This window comes from Poecilia mexicana, unplaced genomic scaffold, assembly GCF_051168715.1.
Source record: "Poecilia mexicana isolate PSO_F unplaced genomic scaffold, ASM5116871v1 scaffold_3, whole genome shotgun sequence".
Taxonomy (NCBI): domain Eukaryota; kingdom Metazoa; phylum Chordata; class Actinopteri; order Cyprinodontiformes; family Poeciliidae; genus Poecilia; species Poecilia mexicana.
Window position 1 is genome coordinate 34,575,148 of NW_028263372.1, and position 19,844 is coordinate 34,594,991.

The following is a 19,844-nucleotide window of genomic DNA, read 5'->3' on the forward strand; positions in this document are numbered from 1 at the left end:
AACCCCCAAAATTGTACTCAAATAAAAGTATCACTACTTCAACCTATTTTTACTCAAGAGTAAAAATAGGTTTATTTTTAACCTTGAGCTACTCTTGAGCTTTTTTTACTCAAGAGTAAAAATAAGCTGTCTAAGAAATTACTTTAGAGTAAAAAAGTATTTGGTAAAAACTCTATTCAAGTACTGAGTAAATGATCAAATTATCAATCATCGCATATTTAAAAATTACATCATCAGAGGGACCAAAATATAAAGTGAAGCGGAAATTTAGGCATTTTAAGGACAAAAAAGTCAATAATTCACACAAGTAATAAAAAATTAAATCAGGCAAAATAAATAAATAAAAATTCCAAATCAGTTTTCTTCAAAATAAAACTTTAGATACTTTAACAGAAGTTGCATGTGTGTGTCTGAGTCTGGTGGATTTTTGGTTAAAACACATTTGTTTTTCATTCAGTGGATTGAAAATCCAAAAATTTTACTCAAGTAAGAGTAGAAATACTTTTAATAAAATTATTCAAGTAAAAGTAAAAAGTACAGCGTAGTAAGAATACTCCTAAAAGTACATTTTTTTACTCCAGTAAATGTAACTAATTACTACCCAACTATGTTTTTGACTTACCATCCAGAAACCATTTGCTGCATTCTTGTTGGTTGTGCAGGAGGCTCTACTAATGCTTTTCAAAGATGTATGGTTGTGTAATTGTGCGTCTGTTTGCAGCCATTTTCGTGTGTGTGTAAACATTGAGTTTGGGGGCGTGGCCTGAAGCAGTTTATATGGATTTAAAGTGACAGAAGCTCTAAAGCATTCAGAGAGGATTTTGAGCAAAATCCCAAAATGAACATGTTTCGTTTCGTCCATACACCCATTCTAACCTGTTAAACATAATGGTTCACCTTTAATGTTCTGCAACCAGCATGGTAAGAAAAAGCTGTGGGATTAAGTTCTGCTGGTCTTTATCCCGTCAGAGTCTTTTCAGTCAGCGTAACGTTTCGTCAGTGATTTGTGAATTTGAACCCGACTGTCACTTCCACTGCTTCCTGTTTCTCTGCACTGATCACACACAGAGACGCAGTACACACCTACACACACCCATTGGTCACTGGTGTGGCTGGTCCGCCTCCGCTCTGTCTGCTTTATAAAGGCAGGCCACACCAAAGGAGTGAAGTTACACAGACTGGCCCTTTAAACTCCCTGTCAGCTCAGATACGACTAATTGGTGACATTTTCTCTCTGCGTCTGATATTTGAGATTTTGGGAAGATCTCAGAAGAGTTTGTGTTTTTTTGTTTTGCTTTGCGGTCATCAATGGATTTGTCAGACTTTCCCTTCCCTCTCTCGTCAGCTGATGACCTCTATGACCCCTGCTTCAACACCAGCGACCTGAACTTTTTCGATGACCTGGATGCACGGCTGACGCACGGCGGCCTGCTGAAGTCGGAGGATCATCTCCATCACCACGTGCCAACAGCGGAGGAGGAGGACCAGCACGTGCGGGCCCCCGGGGGCCTCCACCAGGGGGGCCACTGCCTGCTGTGGGCCTGCAAGGCCTGCAAGAGGAAGACGACGCACGCTGACAGGAGGAAAGCGGCGACGATGCGGGAGAGACGGCGCCTCAGCAAGGTGAACGACGCGTTTGAGACGCTGAAGCGCTGCACGGCCTCCAACCCCAACCAGCGGCTGCCCAAGGTGGAGATCCTGCGGAACGCCATCAGCTACATCGAGTCCCTGCAGGCGCTGCTGCGGGCCGGCCAGAACGACGGCAGCTTCTACCCGCAGCTGGAGCGCTACGGCGGCGAGTCGGACTCCTCCAGCCCCCAGTCCAGCTGCTCCGACAGCACGGTGAGGCCGCGACAGCTGAACGGTCCATGTGCTGCCTCATGAAATGTGAGGAATGGAACCGGAGATTTATTTTGGGCTCCTGTGATTAGTTTTGATGAATGGTGTCTTTAGAATGGAACAACACGCACTGCAAAAACACAAAAGTGATTTTTTTTGGGTCCAGTTTCTAATGCAGATGTAATATATAAAAATTTTTTAATTTTTACATATTTTCTCACTTTTATTTAGATTCATTAGCATAAATGTTGCTTCATATCTTCTGATTTTAAAACTAACTTACAAGTGACTTTTCAGCAAGATTTAGGAGATTCTTTTACGTGAATAATTTCTCAATATTCATTAAAAAGTACTGGCTGATTATCTCACTTACAGCAAGGCATTTTTCCCGTGTTACGAGTGAAATGGTCTGCCAGGGGAACTAGTATTTTCCAGGGATTCACAAGCTTTCGCCACCAGTAACTCCCTTTGGATAATGGTCCAAAATATGCAAAGAAACAGAGTTTTACATTTTTTCTCACTTTTATTTAGATTAATTAGCATAAATGCTGCTTCATACCTTCTGATTTTAGTTGCCAATGATGTTGAATATATTACACTGCAAAAACACAAAATATTACCAAATACTTCTGGTCTAGTTTCTAGTGCAAATATCTTAGTACACTTGTAAGATAGTTTTGTCTTATTCCAAGTAACTTTTTCAGCAAAATATGGAAGCTTGTTTTGAGTAAACATTTCCTTAATATTGATGAAAAAACAGTAGTTCAACTGGCAGATTATTTTACTTATAAAAAGACATTTTCCCATCTTAAAAGTGAAACAATAAGCCAAAAGAACAGGTACTTTTTTTTTATTAATTTGAGGAATTATTTAGTTAAAACAAGCTCCTATATCTTGCTGAAAAGTTACTTGTTAGTTTTATCTTCCAAGTGTAATAAGATATTTGGACAATAAAGTAGAAAAAAATATTACTTGGTAAGATTTTGTGTGTTTTTTGCAGTGAACTAGATAAACTCTTTCCCTCTTTTGATAAGAAAATATGTCAGATTTTTATCTTGATCTCTTCAAATTTTATTTAGTCTCCTTAGTTTTTAGTTTTGTTAGTACAGCTGAACTTCCTTTGCTCATTTTCTTGACAGAAATTTTTCCATTTCTGGGTTAAGAAGCGAAGCAGCTAAATAAATTTGACTTTCAGTTAATCAAATTTGCTGCCAGCACAGTTTCCCTGAAATAAAGGATATTTCTATATAATTATTAGTTATTTTAACTTATATTTTATAATAATGTCTGAAAACCAGACCATATTTTTGTAAAAAAAAGTACATTTATGATTTAAAAATGTATTTTAATTTTTTTTTAGTTTGCCTTTTTTTCCCCCCTCATTCGTCTTACAAAATTCTGAAGCTCTCTAGCGCCCCTAGCGGTCTTCACTTTGAAAAACATTGTGACAGTACACTTAAAAAAAGACAAAACTGACTTATGAGTAACTTTTAAGCAAGAAGTAGGAGCTGGTTTTCAGTTAATAATTAATAGTGATTGAAAAAATTAGTAGTTCCACTGGCAGATTTTTTTTCACAAAATATTGAGTTATAAAAGAAAAACTCAAATTATTTAAAAAAAAATCAATATTAAGGAATTATTGACTTACAACAAGCGTCTTGCTGAAAAAAGTTAGTTTTGTCTTATTTCAAGTGCATTATATTTACACCTGAAACTAGACAAAAAAACCTGGTAAGATTTTGTTTTTGCAGTGTAATGGCTTTTTCTGCACACCAAGTTGTTTTAAATATAATTCCTAACTCATGTTCATCAGTTTAGCTACGATTTGTTGTTGTTTTTTAAATAAAGTTTAAGGTTTCATTAAAAATATATATATGTTTATTGATGGACATTTAAAAAAGTGTCTAGAAGGGAATTATTTCACCTTTTTCAGGTGTTGGAAATGTTAAGTGAGTCAGCTAATTGCATTTTAAAGATTACAAATTAAAGATTAAAAAATTGTTTTTATTTTACCAAAGCATATTTGTTTTCTTTTTATTAAAAAATCACGTATTTACATAAAAGGTATAAAAACACATACCTTTTCTTTGTCTCAGTAAATCAGGCTGAACATTAAATGTTTGAAGTCTGTTGGTATTTGCTTCTGCAGCTAAATGCTAAAATAACTCTGGAGAATACTTTTCGTCAATGGAAACTTTAAAAAGTGTCTAAAATCAAATGTGAAACAAATCAGAAAATAGCTTTTTAAAGATTAAAATTGTTTTTTATTTTATTTTTTTTATTTTAGTTTGTGGTAATTTGCCAGTCAATAAAATTTAAATACCTTATGAGATGTTTATATGTTTCCAGATGGATTTCATCTCTCCATGTTCGGCCAGCAGTGAAAATGGAAACACTTCCTGTGGAAAACAAACAGTAGACGGTGAGTACTTGTAGTTTTTTAAATCCTTTACCATATAGAAGTTTTTTTTTTTTAATTTATGAGTTTCTTCATTTATTCATGTTATTTCTGGGTGGGGTTTTTCTTCAATTTAATCATAACAAACCGATCCTCTGAGATTTCTTATTAATAAATCTGTTATCAGTAATTTAGTGTCATTTTAGACATTTTAGAATGCAAACAAAATCCAAATTTACAGAAAAAAGTATGTTCATTTAATTTTAAAACAAAACATTAAAAATAAATATTTTATTGGTACAGGACTCACTTTGTTGAAGTTCAGTGGGAGTAAGATGTGCTGAGGATTTTCTTTCTGTCTCATTTTGCTGCTTTTTGGAGGTGATGCGGTTTTGTTGTTGCTTTAAAATCATGACCTTTGACCTGAAGCTAAGCGTGTAGAGGTCAGGACGAGTCCGGTAAACAGAAGGACGTTGTCTCCTGGAGAAAGGTGGACTGCTTTCCCAAGGTTGGGGAAAGAAGCAGGAAGCGGATTGTAGAGCAGGGCATTATGGGAAAATACAACCAAATCAAACGCGTTAGCCGAGCGCTAGCAGGAGAAATGACTTGTGGTTTTTAGCCAAAGATAAAAGAGAAATCCCACAACAGCTAAAAGCTGACGCCGCTCCATTTTTATTTAAATTGTGCGAAGAAGGAAGTGTCTTTTTCAAAGGCATAGAGGCATGAATACGTTCAGAGGTTTCCGTGTCGTTTCGTTCAGTGGTCTTTGGTGCAGCGCCCCCACAGGCGAGGAGGGGAACAGTTTTTTCAGAAGTTTGGTTCGTTACACGCAGTGCAGTGACGGAGAACTGCACCAGCTGAAAATGTAACAAATGTGATTTTGGTCCCAAATCAACAGAGTCTACCGGGCTATCAGGTGTGAAAACACACTTAATTATTGCTGCCAATTCATTCTTATAGGAATGATTCCTCTCCACTTTATTATGATCTTAAATATATTGTTTGATAACAGGATTCACTAGGGTTATTTGATCTTGTGCAGCCTTGAGATGACATTTGTTTATTGGCACAATTTATATTAAATTAATTTAATTATATTTAAACTGAATAGTTAAAAAGTGAATCTGTGAAGTTACTCAAAATTTAAGTTGTAATTATTTAATAAAAACATTTTTCTAAGAAAAATGAGGAAGAATTAGGATAAGATGCTCCGGACTCTTATTCTGTCATAAATTTCCTACAAAAAACTTCAACATTTCTAAGGCTGGAAATTCAAAAGGTTTCTAGATTGAGATAAATCTCTCTGAAATGTTCTAGAAAAAAGATTTCTGAATTTGAAAAGTCAAAAATTTGCTAAAATTTTTAGATTAATCTCAAGTATGTTGTTTGTAATATTAAAACTTTGCCTGAAAACAAACAAACAAACAAACAAGCAAACAAACAAACAAAAAACCCCAGAAAAACAAGGACATTTCTGTTCAGGAAGAACATTTTTCAAAAGTAAAACATTTTCAACTTTTGTAGTTCAGAAACTTCCAAATATTTTCTCAAAACTTTCTGAGATTTTTTTTATGTCAAAATTATAATTTTTCGAAGCTAAGAAATGTCTGTTTTTCTCAAAAAACTTAGGAGATTAATCTAAAAATTTCTGACATTTTTTCTAGCAAGTTTCAAGTTTCAAACACATAAATTTCCTATTTTTTTTCTAGGAAATTTGATTAATCTCAAAATGTTTGAGTTTTTTTTCTTACAAATTTTAAACTTTTGGATTTCAGACATTTTCTTGTTTTTTTTTTTTCTAGAAATTTCCTTAAAATCTCAAAATTTCTGAGTTTTTTTTTTTTTTTTGGCTGAAATGTACTTTTTCCTCTTTCTCTGATATATTTATGCCTTTGTATAAATGCATGTTATCTGACTTTTTAAAATGTTGTGTGAAGGTTGCAGCAGCAGCAGCAGCAAGTCGTCGCTCATTTCCAGCTTGGACTGCCTGTCCAGCATCGTGGAGCGGATCAGCACCGACCGGGCCGTGGCCCCCGCCGGAGACAGCGTGGTACCCCAGGGGGCCGAATCCCCTCACGACGGATCCGGTGTCACTTCTTCACCTGCGGATCCCGTCAGCATCTACGAGCCAATCTCATCCTGATGGAGCCAACAGCGCCCCCTGCCGCACGGACTGAAACATTGCCTCCATTTTTAAGGAGGAAAACTTTAAATTATTCCTGATTTCTGAAGTAAGCCACTGAAATAGCTGCATTTTCTTATGGATGAAACAGTTTTCCCTGAAGTTTTTTCACATTTTAGTTGAAAAAATGAATTCTGCTGTCTGTTTTTAAGCATCCAGGATTCCTGGAGACGACCTTTTTCACGTGATTCCTGCTGATAAGAACTGAGGACCATTAGCACATCTGACTAGTCACGCTATGACAAAAAAACCAAAAAACAAAACACATTTAAAGTGTTGGAGTGAATGTCTGTATGATATTTAAGAGCTGATGAAATCTTAATAAACACATATTTATATTGTGACTTTTTTCACAACCACAACTTCTCACATCCAGAATTATTTTATTTTTCCAACATACATTAATGAAATATGGCTGAGCTATTAACCAAAAACATAAACAGAACTATACTTACACTTTCCAGCTCTTTTTAGAGCATATTATTGATTCATTTCAATCTAATTTATGATCCGTTTGCTGGTTTTCACTCCTACACTGCAAAAACAAAAAATCTTACCAAGTATTTAGGTCTGGTTTCTAGTGGAAATATTTTAGTACGCTTGAAATGATACAAAACTAATTTAAAAGTAAATTTTCTTCAAGATATATGAGCTTGTTTTAGGTTAATAATTCCTTAATGTTGATTTTAAAAAGTGCTAGATCCACCGGCAGATTATTTCACTTGTAACAAAACATTTTTCACATACAAATGAAAATCTGCCAGTGGAACAAGCACATTTTCATTAATATTAAGAAATCATTGACTTTAAATAAGTTTTTTTTTTTTTTTGCTTAAAAGTTACTTAAAGTTTGTATTGTCTTATGTACAAAAATATTCACACTACCAATTAAAATAAAAATATTTGGTAAGATTTTGTTTTTGCAGTGTAAAAGCTAGCCGAATGGTCTTTATGCTGTTTTTAAAAAAATAAAATATCTGCATAATCTGGTGAGGATAATGCTTATTAAAAGTAATAATGTCTTCAGCTATAATCTTTAAAATTACCTAAAAATAAAGCAGTTTTGAATATAGATAAACATTTAAACACAGCCACTAAAAGGATAAAAGTGGAAATTCCTGTTATTTTAATTAAATATTAAAGAACAAAAGATGGTCTTTAAGAACTGAATTTCCAGTATGCATTAGCAAAATTGCCTAATTGATAAATACTGAAAGCCATAAATATCATACATTTAAAATAATAATAATAATGAACCAAAGAAGCATCTTCTGACTGATTTTAATATTATAATTTTTGTCAGGCTTTTATTTCAGTAACTTTTTAATTCCCTCAAACAAAAGCAAAGAGTTTTTCTTAAACAAAAATATCATTTTCTTTTAAAACACTTTTTTTATTGGAGCTATATTTATTCTGAAGCCATTGCACTTAAGCAGAAACAGGAACTAAGACATCCAGTTGTCGCCGTCGCCACAGAGTCTGCGTTGAGGTTGCGACCTTGGCCGACCTTTTCCCCGACGCTGCTCACTTCCTGCGGCGTGAGGCGGCTCCCTTCTTGCTGCTGCAGGGCGCAAAGAGCAACACGAGTTCAGAAATAAAACAGAAATGTTTCATATACTTTTATATAAAAACCCTGGAGGGAGATGAAACTCCCAAACTGAGGCGGACTGATGAGCTTCAGATGAACAGCGCCCTCTGCTGGCAGATGACAAACGTTCCGAGTTACAGCTAAATTAAAAGCGAACAACAGGGGGCGCTGATGCGAAGAAAACCAACACCAAGTGATCAGAAAACTGAACCTAAACCAAAGAATGAGAGCTGTTGTATAAATTCATCTACACTGCAAAAATACAAAATGTTACTTTATTTCTTCACACAAGAAATAAAAAATTCAATACATGCATTTGTACAACAGAATATTATGGCCAATGTAGGTAGTACAAAAAAAAATTAAATTAATCTCAGAAATGTTCTAGAAAAAATAAAGAAACAAAAAAAGTAGAAGTTTTGCGATTGATCACAGAAATTTTACAGAAAAATCTATGAAATTTCTGAGTTTCAAAAGACGCAAATTTGTGACTTTTGGAAATTTTCTGAGTTTCAAAGGTAGAAAACTTTTAACTTCTGAAATTCAAAAAATTCCATTTTTTTTCAGTACATTTTCTGAAGTTAGTCTAAAAATTTCTGAGTTATTTCCAGCAAATTTTTGACTTTTCAAACTCAGACATTTTCAGAGGTTAACCTCAAAATTGGTTTCTTCCAAGGACAAAATTTACTTAAAAGTAATTTTTCAGCAAGATATGCAGACTATATCTTGCTGAAAATATTAATATTCAAATATGTAGATATTTCTTAAATTTAAATTAAAAATTTTTTAAATGAAATTTAAAAAGTGCAGACTGATTTTATCACTTATAACTGTAAAAATGTCTTCAGCCAGTGGAACTGGTACTTTTTGAAAAAATATAATCTATACTAATTTTTTTACTTAAATCTCACCTCTAAATCTTGCTGGAAAGTTACTATGAAGTTAATTTTGTCTTATTTCAATTGTTCTTAGATATTTGAACTAAAAACTAGACAAAAATGCTTGGTAAGATTTTGTGCTTTTGCAGTGTACAACCACATAAACAGTTTTGTTTCATCTTATTATGGCTAAAACTACACAAAACAAAATTATAATATTAGTTTCCAGGTTTGTTTCTGATAATTCAACAGAAATGATGTCATCAGAGATCCAGCGAGGTCAGGACATCTGTCAGTTCCAGGGTTTTAAATAAAATGACTTAAAAACTAAATGTGGATGGATGGATGATGTTTTTATATTTTAGTTATTTTGCATCCTTATTCAAATAAGGAAAATTATTTAAATGTCATTCCAGAGTTTTCCAGACTGCAGGAATCCAGTGTGTGCCATTTTTAAGCTGCTTTGTGTTTGCATAGTTGGTCTTTGTTCACTTACTGTTTCTGCAGCTCGTCAATGCGGTTTCTGAGAGAGATGACCTAAAAACAACAACTCTGAGTTAAAAAAAGAAACTTCTCATTTTGCTTCGATTAAATTCACATGATCACATGAGGAGGAAATAAACAAACTTAATTTTTTCCATAACTCACTAATTTATTGGCGTTTATAGAATAAATCTAAAGATAAATACTGTATATGTTTTAGTATTTCAACCTGCATTGCTATATAACAGAAAACATTTTTATTTTTAAGTTTAACTCTGGTTTGTACATTTTTCACCTCATATCTTTGCCTCTTGAGCATCTCACAGTGGTCGTATTTTATCGCCTCCAGGTTGGTCAGCCAGTCCCAAAGCTCTTTGGCCTTTTCCCTGACAAACACAGCAGGAACCATTTTCACTGTCTGGGAGTCATTCAGCTCATCACTTTAAATGTTTCTTTTTGGTAAATTGTGACCTCTTGGCAAAAGTAATGTGTGGTATTTTTCAGTGAGGTAATTTTATTTATAAAGCACATTTTCAGCAACAAAGCAGTTTAAAGTGTTGACCTTTCCTGATCAGCTTCAGTCATTTTAGTTTTTGATCTATTTGCAAGAATTTGGGTTGATCTTAAATTTGGGTTGAGTCAAATTCTGCAACTCTTTACATTTGCATATAACAGGCTATAGGGGCTATACTGAGGAAAATTAAAACATATGAGAATAAAGTAGTAATGATCTGAGAAAAAGGTGTAATATTTAAAAGATAAAGTCATAATATGACGAGAATAAAGCTGAAATAATACAAGAATAAATTTGTAGTAATATGAGAATACAGTCAGGATATTATGAGAATAATGACTTTATTCTGGTTATATTAGGACTTTATTATCACAGTTTTATTACTTTACTTACAGAGCGTCATTCTCTTAATGCAGTCAAGTTTTTAATCAAAGTTCTTCTGAAACAACCAATTTTACTCTGATTTATAATCCACCATTGCCAGCATGCTGGCATATTTGATTTTAATCTGGTTGTACTGTTTTATTAATGTTTATCATACATACATAGCATATTTCTTTATATTTTATCCATTTTATTTGATTTTTTTATTTTGTAAATGCTTAACAGTTTGCCTGTGAAGTTTCACTGAGCTTGAAAATCAAAATAGAAATAAAACCTTTCACTTATAACAAGATATTATTCCTACTGTCGAAGTAAAATAATCTGCCAGTGGAACCAGAACTTTTTCATCAATATTAAGGAATTACTGCCTTAAAACAAGCCCATATTTTGTTCTGAAAAGTTACTTGTAAGTTAGTTTTGTATTATTTCAAGTGTACTAAGATATTTGTACTAGAAACTAGAGTAAAATTACTTGGTAAGATCTGGTGCTTTGCAGTAAAACCCAGAGAATCAAATGTTTTTACCTCAGCTGGTCGTCTGTGAGGCTGTCGATGCTCAGCGGTTTAATCCTCTCTGCCAAAACCTTCTTCTTCTTTTCTCTTTCGGTCTGCTTCTTGCCTCTCTTTGCATCAATCTGGTAAGAAATAAAAACATTTAAAGTTAAATTTCACGGCTGCTTTTTCTGAGATTGAATATAAAATGTTCCATGAAAGGAAAAACGAAGCAGGTTAAATACCCTCTGCAGGTGGCTGCTGAAGCCTGACCCCATGTTGGTGAGAGCTATCTTTTTCTTGGCATCATCGTCAGCCTTCCTCTGTGCATCTGCCTCCTCCTTCCTCATCCTCTCCGCCTGTGGAAACATTAAAACCAGAAAAAAATTAAGCAACATGCAAAAACACCTCCAGGCCAGCAGAGGTCAGTGAAACACTGATGCTTCATACTTCCTCTTTCCAGAGCCGGGCAGAGTATGCAATGAAACTACTTCAACATATATTTATCAAGTAAAAGTAAAAAGTATCTGTACAAGAAATTACTCAAGAGTACAAAAGTATTTGGTAAAAAGTTTACTCAAGTACGAGTAACTGATTAAATGATCAGTTATTTAATATTTAAAACTTACATCATCAGACAGACAAAAATTTAAAGTTCAATGGAAATTTTGGTATTTTATTTTAAGTAACAAAAATAACGAAATCAGGCAGAATGCAATTCTCCAAATCAGTTTCTTTCAATAAAAGTCTTAAGAAACTAACAGAAACTGCAGGTCTGAGTCTGGTGAATTTTTGGTTTGTTTTTAATTCAGTTAGTAGAAAATCCAAGAAATTTATTCAAGTAAGAGTAGAAATACTTCATAATAAAATTACTCAAAGTACAGCATAGTAAAAATGCTGCTAAATACTTTTTTTTCTAAAAGTTACTGAAGTAAATGTAACCAGTTCCTGCTCATCTTCACCTGTTTCCTTTGAAGACATGAAATATTTCAGGCTTGCTTTACCTCACGCCGCGCCTGTCGCTCTTTATCTTTCTCAGCGCGAATCCTCTGCTGCTCGGCTCGCTCCGCACGGCGCTTTTCCTGCAACAAGCGCAGCAGACTCACTTCCTGGAGCTGAATGCGATGTGCACGTCTGCACGTCGTGGGAAACTCACGATTCTTTCTTTGAGCGCGATCAGTTCCTCCTCCTCCTTCTTCCTGCACTCAAAGTGAGCGTCGATCAGAGACTGAAGCTCAACCAGATCTTTGTTCTGACGTTTCTTCTGAATGTCCTGTGATAAAAACACAACAGATCGACTTTAAGAACCTGCTGCTGAACAACGAGTGGCTGGGTGTGGTTTTCCAAAAAACAGACTGAAAAAAGTCAACAAAAACCAAAAAAGTCACCTAGCAGTGAAGTGTACCTGAAAGTGATCTTTGTATAACTGAGTTACATGAAGATTTTAGAGAAACTGATTCCTGTGCAACACGGTATGATGGCCACTGTAGATAGAAAAAAAGGAGGAGTAAATTTCTGCCCGAAATCTCAGAACTTTTCTAGAGAAAACAAGAAAGTTTCTGAATTTAAAAAGTCAAAAATTTGTAAGAAAAAACTCAAAAATGTTCAAGACAAAAACCAGAAAATTTCTGAATTTGAAAAGTCCAAACTTGTCAACTTTTGGAACTCATAACATTTCCTAAATTTCATTTTTTTTTCTAGCAAATTGTTCAAAAAAAAAAAAAAAAAACTTTCAAAAGTAAAAAATACTCAACTTTTGAAACTAAGAAATTTGCTAGTTTTTTTTTTTTTTTAATTTCTGAGATTAACCCAAAAATTTCAAATTTATCTCTAGCAAATTTTCATCTTTTTAAATGCCGTAATTTCCTAGTTTTTCTTCCTACAAAATTTCTGAGAATAATATCAAAGTTTCTGTGTTTTTCTGGTAGAAATTTACTCCTCTTTTTCCCCTTCTTTATCCCAACAGGCCTGCAACGAGGTTTTGTCTCAGAGTTAATTGCTTATATTTGTGTTATTAGTGATCAGTTTGATAACAGACAACACCTGATGAAGACCAAATTTCTTAAAAACAAAGAATGAGGAAATATCAAAACAGGCCCAACAAACAGAAATATACAGGTAAATAAAAAAAATAAAACAACCATTTATTTTATTATTTATTCAATTCAGCTTCACTTGAATAGACATTTTTAGTCTTTCATTTTAAAAATCCTATGAATATTAAATGAAATATTTATTTATAACTATATATTTAGTTATATAAATATATAATTAATAAATCATGATTCATTTATCTACTAAAATGCGATGACTTACATCAAAGTCCACTTTCTCTCCATCAGGGATCTTTGGAGCACTGGGTCTGTTCAAGGAAATAAAAATAAAATACATTTAAAAAGCACTGATATATATATATATATATATATATATATATATATATATATATATATATATATATATATATATATATATATGTATGTATGTATGTATGTATGTATGTGTATGTATGTATGTATACTCACTTGAACTTTGGCTTTTCCTCTGATTGGAATAAAACCAGGAATGAAAAAGAGAAAATATTGATAAGTTAGGAACAAGAATGCATTGGATTCAGGGAAGCTTCACCTCCGTTGAAATGTGAGAGTGAGTTTTAATTGTAGCAATCCTTTCCAACAACAGAGACCTAATTAATGCTCGTTAAGCTTCTGTTTTAAGTTACATAAACACACAGCAATACTGGCTGAGGTCAAGGAGAAAACAACAGTTTATACGACCTTTTAGCTGCCAAGTCTACAAGATAACAAAACCAACAAGTTTCCCTTCAAACCTCTACATAAACATGAATATATATACTGCACACAACTGGCTGCTTTTGTATGAGTTTGTTTTTATATCTTAGAATTTTCACGTTTTATTTTTAACCAACCAAACGTTTACAGTTGCTAAGCTAAACATATCACAGCTATGCTAATGCTACAGCTGATTAGCTAAAGCGACACGAAGCTAATCAACTGTAATCTTATAAACGTATATTTATATAACTGAAGCAGTATTACTGTGCATTTTTACAATAACCAAACTGTGCTGAGGAAGAATATTTGCCTTCTTGCAGATTTCTAATCCTATCCAAACTTACCCAGAAAAAACAATCATCCCCGTTTTTAAAAGCGCCTTGATCCGCCTTGCTGCTGAAATGTGCTAAACTCATCAACTTGATTGATTAATTAAATCATACAACAACCATGATTAACAGGATTTATTTTAAAAAGTTAAGAAAACCTTCAGCAGCAAACTAGACCAGGATAGCGTTGGAAATGTACAATAAATAAATCACCTATAAATTGAGTTACTTTGTAGTAAGAGAACTAACAGAAATATAGAAGGAAATAAAATAAAAAAGTCAAATAACATGTTCATTTATTTTATTATTTATTCAATGCAGCTCACTTTAATAGATGCTTTTAATCTTATATTTTGAAAATTGTATACAAATATTGAAATAAATCTCATTAATTTATCATTAAACAACACAAAATAAACCAAATGTTTTTAAAAAAGCAGCAAATTATTCCTTGATATAAACAAATCTCTGTTGTGGATGAAATGGTTTACAAAGTTTTCCCCCTTTAATAAATTAAATCATCATTTATTTTAAAAGCTGCATTTGTTTTGGCTATGTGTCAAAATTTGTTAACTAATCTGAAAGGTAACAGCGATAAAAAAAATAGCAGAAATATGTAAGAAGGCAGAAACTTTTTCACAGCACTGTATGCCAACGTATAGTCACAGTAAAGTTATACCCAACTTCTCTATTTATCTGTGTTAATTTACTGTGAATTAGTATGTAAATCAAACCCATTTTATTGCTAAGATGCTAATCAGGATCAGTACGCTGTCATATAAATCATCACATTTATCTATTTAATAGTTAAAGTTTTCAAGCATACAGGACATCAAGTCACACAACAGGAGGGACTGGATTTTGTAGCTACTGTTAATGGTTTTCAGGATCGGGAGGCGTGTGATTAGACTTTGTTTCGTTTTAAGTGACCCTCAGACTACGACAACATTTAGAGAAACGGACAACAGAGGGGAGGAAATCGCAAGCCAAGCAACGATGACTCAGCATGAAATACAAACTACCATCTTGATCTCCATCTTCCCCTGGCAGGACGCATTCATGCAAAAAAGAGAAGAAGCAGAGATGAGCCGACTCGCCGTTTATGAATCCTCCGGCCTGTTCCTCTACCTCCTGAACCCAGGACCGATTCATTATTTATAATTAAGGCTTAGAAGAGTCCCTTGTTCAACAGGGAGACATAAAAGGTCGAATCAGAAGAACAGAGAAGAATGCAGGTCCACATACCTTCCTCTTCATAGGCCTCTGCATGCAGCAAGCGTCCAAAGCAAGAGCAGAACAGAGACCATTAGTGATCCGACTGAGCAGCCGGTACATGTTCACAAAGCCTGGAGCTCAAAAAGCACATTTACTGGATTGGGGCGTTGCTATGGAGACGCTGCAGAAGTCCCATAACGGCTCAAGCATTAATTCTGCTGTGACACTGCAGGCAGCTCCATACCTAACGATAACCAGGGTTTTATTTGTCGGCACAATAATAAACACTTTCTGTTAATTAAGACTTTATACAACGATGGGTTGATGTTCTATGGAGGACCAAACCTGTCATAATTAAGAATAACTGCAGAAATACATAAGTGACTCATTAAAATAATTACAATGCCAAAAAGCAGCTTGACTATGGAAAAGGATTAGGGGCACTGAAAAAAAAGAATTCTGATTTTAATCTCAAAATTCTGAATTTCATTGAGAATTCTGACTTTTTCTCAGAATTTTGACCATCTTTATATTCTAACTTTTTTTTTGGAATTCAAATTTTTTTCTCAGCATTCTGATTTTAATCTCAGAATTATGACCTTTTTTTAAATTCCACCTCAGAATCATACTTTTTCTCAGAATTCTAATTTTTTTTAACTATAATTTTTTTCTCAGAATTTTGACTTTTTTTTAAAGAATTCTGACTGCTCAGAGTTTTGACTTCTTTCAAGAATTCTATCTTCTTTTTTTAAATTACAACTTTTTTTCCTCAAAAATTTGAGTTAGAAAAAGTCAGAATTCTTTAGAATTCTGACTTTAGACTAAGAATTATGACTTTTTCTCAGAATTTAGACTTTTTTTAAAGAATTCCAATTTTATTAGTTTGAGATTGTAGCTGCTAAGACAATGAAGCGTTAGTTGAACAGGCGAAGCCTGGGACTTCTGCCGTGACTCCATGAGATACACAGAACTCGAAACACATCTGAATAAAAAATTAGCTTGAATTTGATCAGCTGAAATCAGCCGAACATCCCAACACCCCAATGTAAATGCTTTGTCGCAAATGGCAAATTTCATTCTTCAGTTGCAGACAGAAAAACAACAAAAATAAAAGCTAAACATGGACTAAAGGGAGGTGAAGAATTGGCTTTACATGACCACAAAAATACCCATCATCCCTTCTGGTTTGGCCTTGAAAAAACGACATGTGAGTTTTTCAAAATGCAACTAATGATGATGGTCAATAACAACAAAACGATTCATTCAAATGGACAGAAGGCCAAGGATGATATGGGGCGACTGACTCATGTAAAGGCAACCGCCTGATTACGCCTCCCTTTCTGACATGTATGCACAGCTCATATTTAAGACACAAATGACAGAACAATAACGCTGGAAACAGGACAAAACGGTTTTTAACTGTTTGTGGATGGAGACGATGTGACAGCTGTGGGTGTTTATAATATAGTGAAGTAATAGACCTAATAATGTGAAATAACGTGTGACTTTAAGCCAAAGATTACATTTTCTGAATATATTCTGGATTTTCAGTTTTACCCAAAATGTACCAGAATATGAAATTTTAGCATTTGATTGTTTACTTCACATTTTCTGCCAACTCGTGTTCAAAGAAAGCAGTCATAAAGAGGAAGCTAAACACACATTAAAAAGGAACCGATTAATGAACTGCAAAACTATTAAAATATTTAGATTATCATTAAAAAAGCCAGTTAAGTTAAAAAAAGCAGTTTTGCAGGCCTCATTAATACAGTGCATCCTTCTCTTAAAATGATCTCTTTAAATAGTTGAAAATAATAATAGCCAAGAGCAGCCATTTTCTAGAAATAACAGGAAATAATCATATTTCAGGATAACAAAAACTTTTCGTGATAACATTAAAGTCACCTTTTAGTATTTTCCTAGTATTTTTAAATGCATGTGCCCAAGTCTGCATTTTAGTAAAAATGAAAAACTTAATATTTTTAGTCCTTATTTTAAAAAAAATAAAATAAAAGAAACAAAACGTGGATGAATACACATATTACATTTTTCATTTTAAGATTTTAATTTTATCTGTTTAGAACAGCCAAGCATCAGTGAAAATGTCAAATCTGGACAATTATTGAATTGTAATTAAAATAGTAAAAAAAAAAAAACTCCTTTGTGAGCTTTTAAAGCATTTTGTTTCGTACTTCCATTTGTGTCCCAACTGCTTCTAAAACTGTTTAAAAAAAACAACCACTTGGCTATTTTTGACAATAAGTTCAGTGTCTGAAAAATTACCCATTTTAAAAAGCTGTGGCAGTAGGCACTGCCCGTTACCTAGCAACCGCAGGGAAACCCAGCCCGTTACCTAGCAACCAAGCAGAATTGGCCAGCTGGGCGTGGCCATCAGCAGCTTATTTGGATTTAAAGTGACAGGAGGCTCCAAAGCAGCTCATCCTGAAAGATTAAAATCTAATTATCTATGAACGATTTTGTGCTAAAAATGTAATGAAGATGTTTTGTATCACCCACAGACCTAAATACATTTTATTAAATAAGCCTTTTTGTTCTCCAGGCAATAATCCATTTACCACAAAATAATAACGTTCATTATCCTGAGATAATAGTCCTGCTATCATAAAACAACTGAAAAATATTACATTATAAAGGGTATGGATGCTCTTGGCTTCTGTTGAAAATCAATCCCACATAAAACATTAAAGTAACTAATAAAAGCATGGACACAGTTCCTACTGTTTTTGCAAATTAACTTTAAAATATAGATAATTTTTAAGCTTTCTGCCATTAGGTTTGACTAACTGTTGCACCCTCAGGTCTACCCTGTTAGGCAGAGTGCCGTCTGGCCTGCAGCAGGTTTATAAACGTACCTTCCTCCTCCCGAGCCACTTGCTGCACCACCTCCTGAGGCTCTGGTTCTGGTTCTGGTTCTGGTTCAGGCTCTACTTCTGGCTCTGCCTCTACCTGGGCCTCCGCCTCAGGGGCTACTTCTACTTCTACTACCTCCTCCTGGGCTACGCAGCATGCACCAAACCGCAGAGTTGGCGTGCCGGAGAAGGCCGTTAATAGAAGACCACAGACATGACAGAGCCATTAGAAACCAAATGTGAAACCGAGATTTACAGAAACGATGGATGGATGGGTGAGCGGCGGACGCTGCTGGAGAATGGAGAGAAAAACAGATGATGGATGGAGGCAGAAACTCCAGTGACCTTTCACCCAGAAGCCATATTGAACTGTTGATGCGTACGACTACTGGAGGAACAGGGAGTCGGGTCCAAAATTACTCTTTACTCAGTAACAGAGTTGGCTGGTAACATTTACTTTTAAAATAGCAGGGAATAAATATATCTCTAGTGTTAACAGAGAACAGATTCATCCTTTAAGTTAGATTACATTTTCAGTCTGAGTTATTAAAATTTCAAGAAAATTAGTTGTAAAGTGGCTATTAACCAAAAAAAGTCTAAACATTCACATAAATGTGAAGAAGTATTTCCCAAGCTCAAATTAACAATATAACTGATTTTTAAAAAAAGCAATCTGTGTCATATAATCAGAGTTGGGTGATAACTCAATGGGCTCTTTGCACCTAAGGCGTTGACGTCACATCTCCAGGAGCTAATGCGGCTCACTTTTTTCCGCTTTCAGTTACCATGACTGGTAGAAAAGACTAAGTCGTATTTCAGCAATACTATTAACATTGTCGTCTTCCTAATATAATGGGCTTTTAAGTTTTCGTTAATTTCCAAGCGATCCTGAATTAAGAAGATGGCTTGTAAATATCTGTCGCTACCAGCTAACGCCGCACAGCAAAGTTTGCAGCCTTCACTTCACTCCGGATCAGCCTAAAACTACCGGGGATACGGATGGTAAATAAAGGAGCCTCCCTGAGTTATTTCCATGGAATCACTTCTGTATTCAGCCTGAAAGAGTTTATGGGAACGAGAGAGCAGACCAGAGCCAGACAGCCGAGCGGCTGATCCGCCTGTACATCCTGCTGTAAACACCGTCCTATCTGAGCTCTTCACAAGAAACATGCAAAGGTAATAAAACGAAATAACACGGAGACATGAAGCAACACGGTCATATTTTTCTAAAAGCAGCAACTTGAACCTGAACAGCTGAACCAGATCTCTGACACCAGAGCTGCGCTACTGTCAAGCTATGAGGCTTGTTGTGCCTCGTCAGGCTTCGGAAGCTAAAAGCCCGAACCGGAACCGAACCCCGTTAGTCTGTGACACTAACGACAATAAACACACATAATATACTTGAAAATAAGATAAATACATTGTCCGTTAGAATGTTTAGATACTTAAATAGCACATTTTACAAGAACAATGTCCGAGAATATTGCCTACTAGCATAAGCTAAGGTTAATGTTAGCCCAAAGTTTAAGTAAAACTCACCTTCGTGTCAGTGAATGTATAACGAGGCGAACATCTAAAACCTTTCTCCAGCTGACTTGTTGGGGCTTCGGATCGATGTACAGACCTTGGCCAAGCCCTGCAGCACCTAATGTAAATGATATTTGTATTGGATCGGAAACAATCGAGCCGCTTTACCCCGAACGCGGAAGCTGAGGTGCAAAGAGCCCATTACATTTGCGCGAGTAGCTTTTTTGAAAATTGCACTCTTAAGATTATTTTTACTACTTTTGTTATTGAGTAAAATGCATCGATTCTCTACCATCTGAATTAAAAACAAACATGTTTTAACCAAAAATTCACCAGACAGACAAACCTGCAGTT

General features: G+C 34.5%; 2 protein-coding genes and 1 long non-coding RNA gene across 3 annotated transcripts; 1 reads left to right on the forward strand and 2 right to left on the reverse strand.

The window, feature by feature from the left end:
* Window positions 1-535: 535 nt before the first annotated feature.
* Window positions 536-6,763, forward strand: LOC106923705 (myoblast determination protein 1 homolog). The gene is made up of 3 exons (XM_014996929.2): window positions 536-1,842; window positions 4,189-4,261; window positions 6,175-6,763. Exons 1-3 carry the CDS (start codon window positions 1,309-1,311, stop codon window positions 6,378-6,380), a joined length of 813 nt encoding a protein of 270 aa, XP_014852415.2. The 5' UTR covers window positions 536-1,308; the 3' UTR covers window positions 6,381-6,763.
* Window positions 1,868-5,081, reverse strand: LOC106923706 (uncharacterized). Its single transcript, XR_001419479.2, has 3 exons — window positions 4,548-5,081; window positions 4,163-4,238; window positions 1,868-1,969 (listed from the first exon to the last, which is right to left on the reverse strand). It is a non-coding gene; the product is annotated as an uncharacterized LOC106923706 (long non-coding RNA).
* A 921-nt stretch (window positions 6,764-7,684) lies between the features above and the next one.
* Window positions 7,685-18,180, reverse strand: LOC106923709 (troponin T, fast skeletal muscle isoforms-like; the record flags this gene model as incomplete). Its single annotated transcript, XM_088004480.1, has 12 exons — window positions 7,685-7,980; window positions 9,382-9,422; window positions 9,664-9,754; window positions 10,791-10,900; window positions 11,003-11,116; window positions 11,762-11,839; window positions 11,914-12,030; window positions 13,074-13,119; window positions 13,280-13,298; window positions 14,901-14,921; window positions 15,124-15,141; window positions 17,967-18,180. Coding segments are annotated over 12 exons (906 nt in total), but the record flags the coding sequence as incomplete, so codon positions are not given.
* Window positions 18,181-19,844: the final 1,664 nt, after the last annotated feature.

Bases quoted from the DNA above. Each gene is read 5' to 3' on its own strand.
- LOC106923705 (XM_014996929.2), top strand. From the start codon at position 1,309: ATGGATTTGTCAGACTTTCCCTTCCCTCTCTCGTCAGCTGATGACCTC. The intron at 1,843-4,188 runs GTGAGGCCGCGA...ATATGTTTCCAG, and splicing joins CCAGCTGCTCCGACAGCACG to ATGGATTTCATCTCTCCATG. The intron at 4,262-6,174 runs GTGAGTACTTGT...TGTTGTGTGAAG, and splicing joins TGGAAAACAAACAGTAGACG to GTTGCAGCAGCAGCAGCAGC.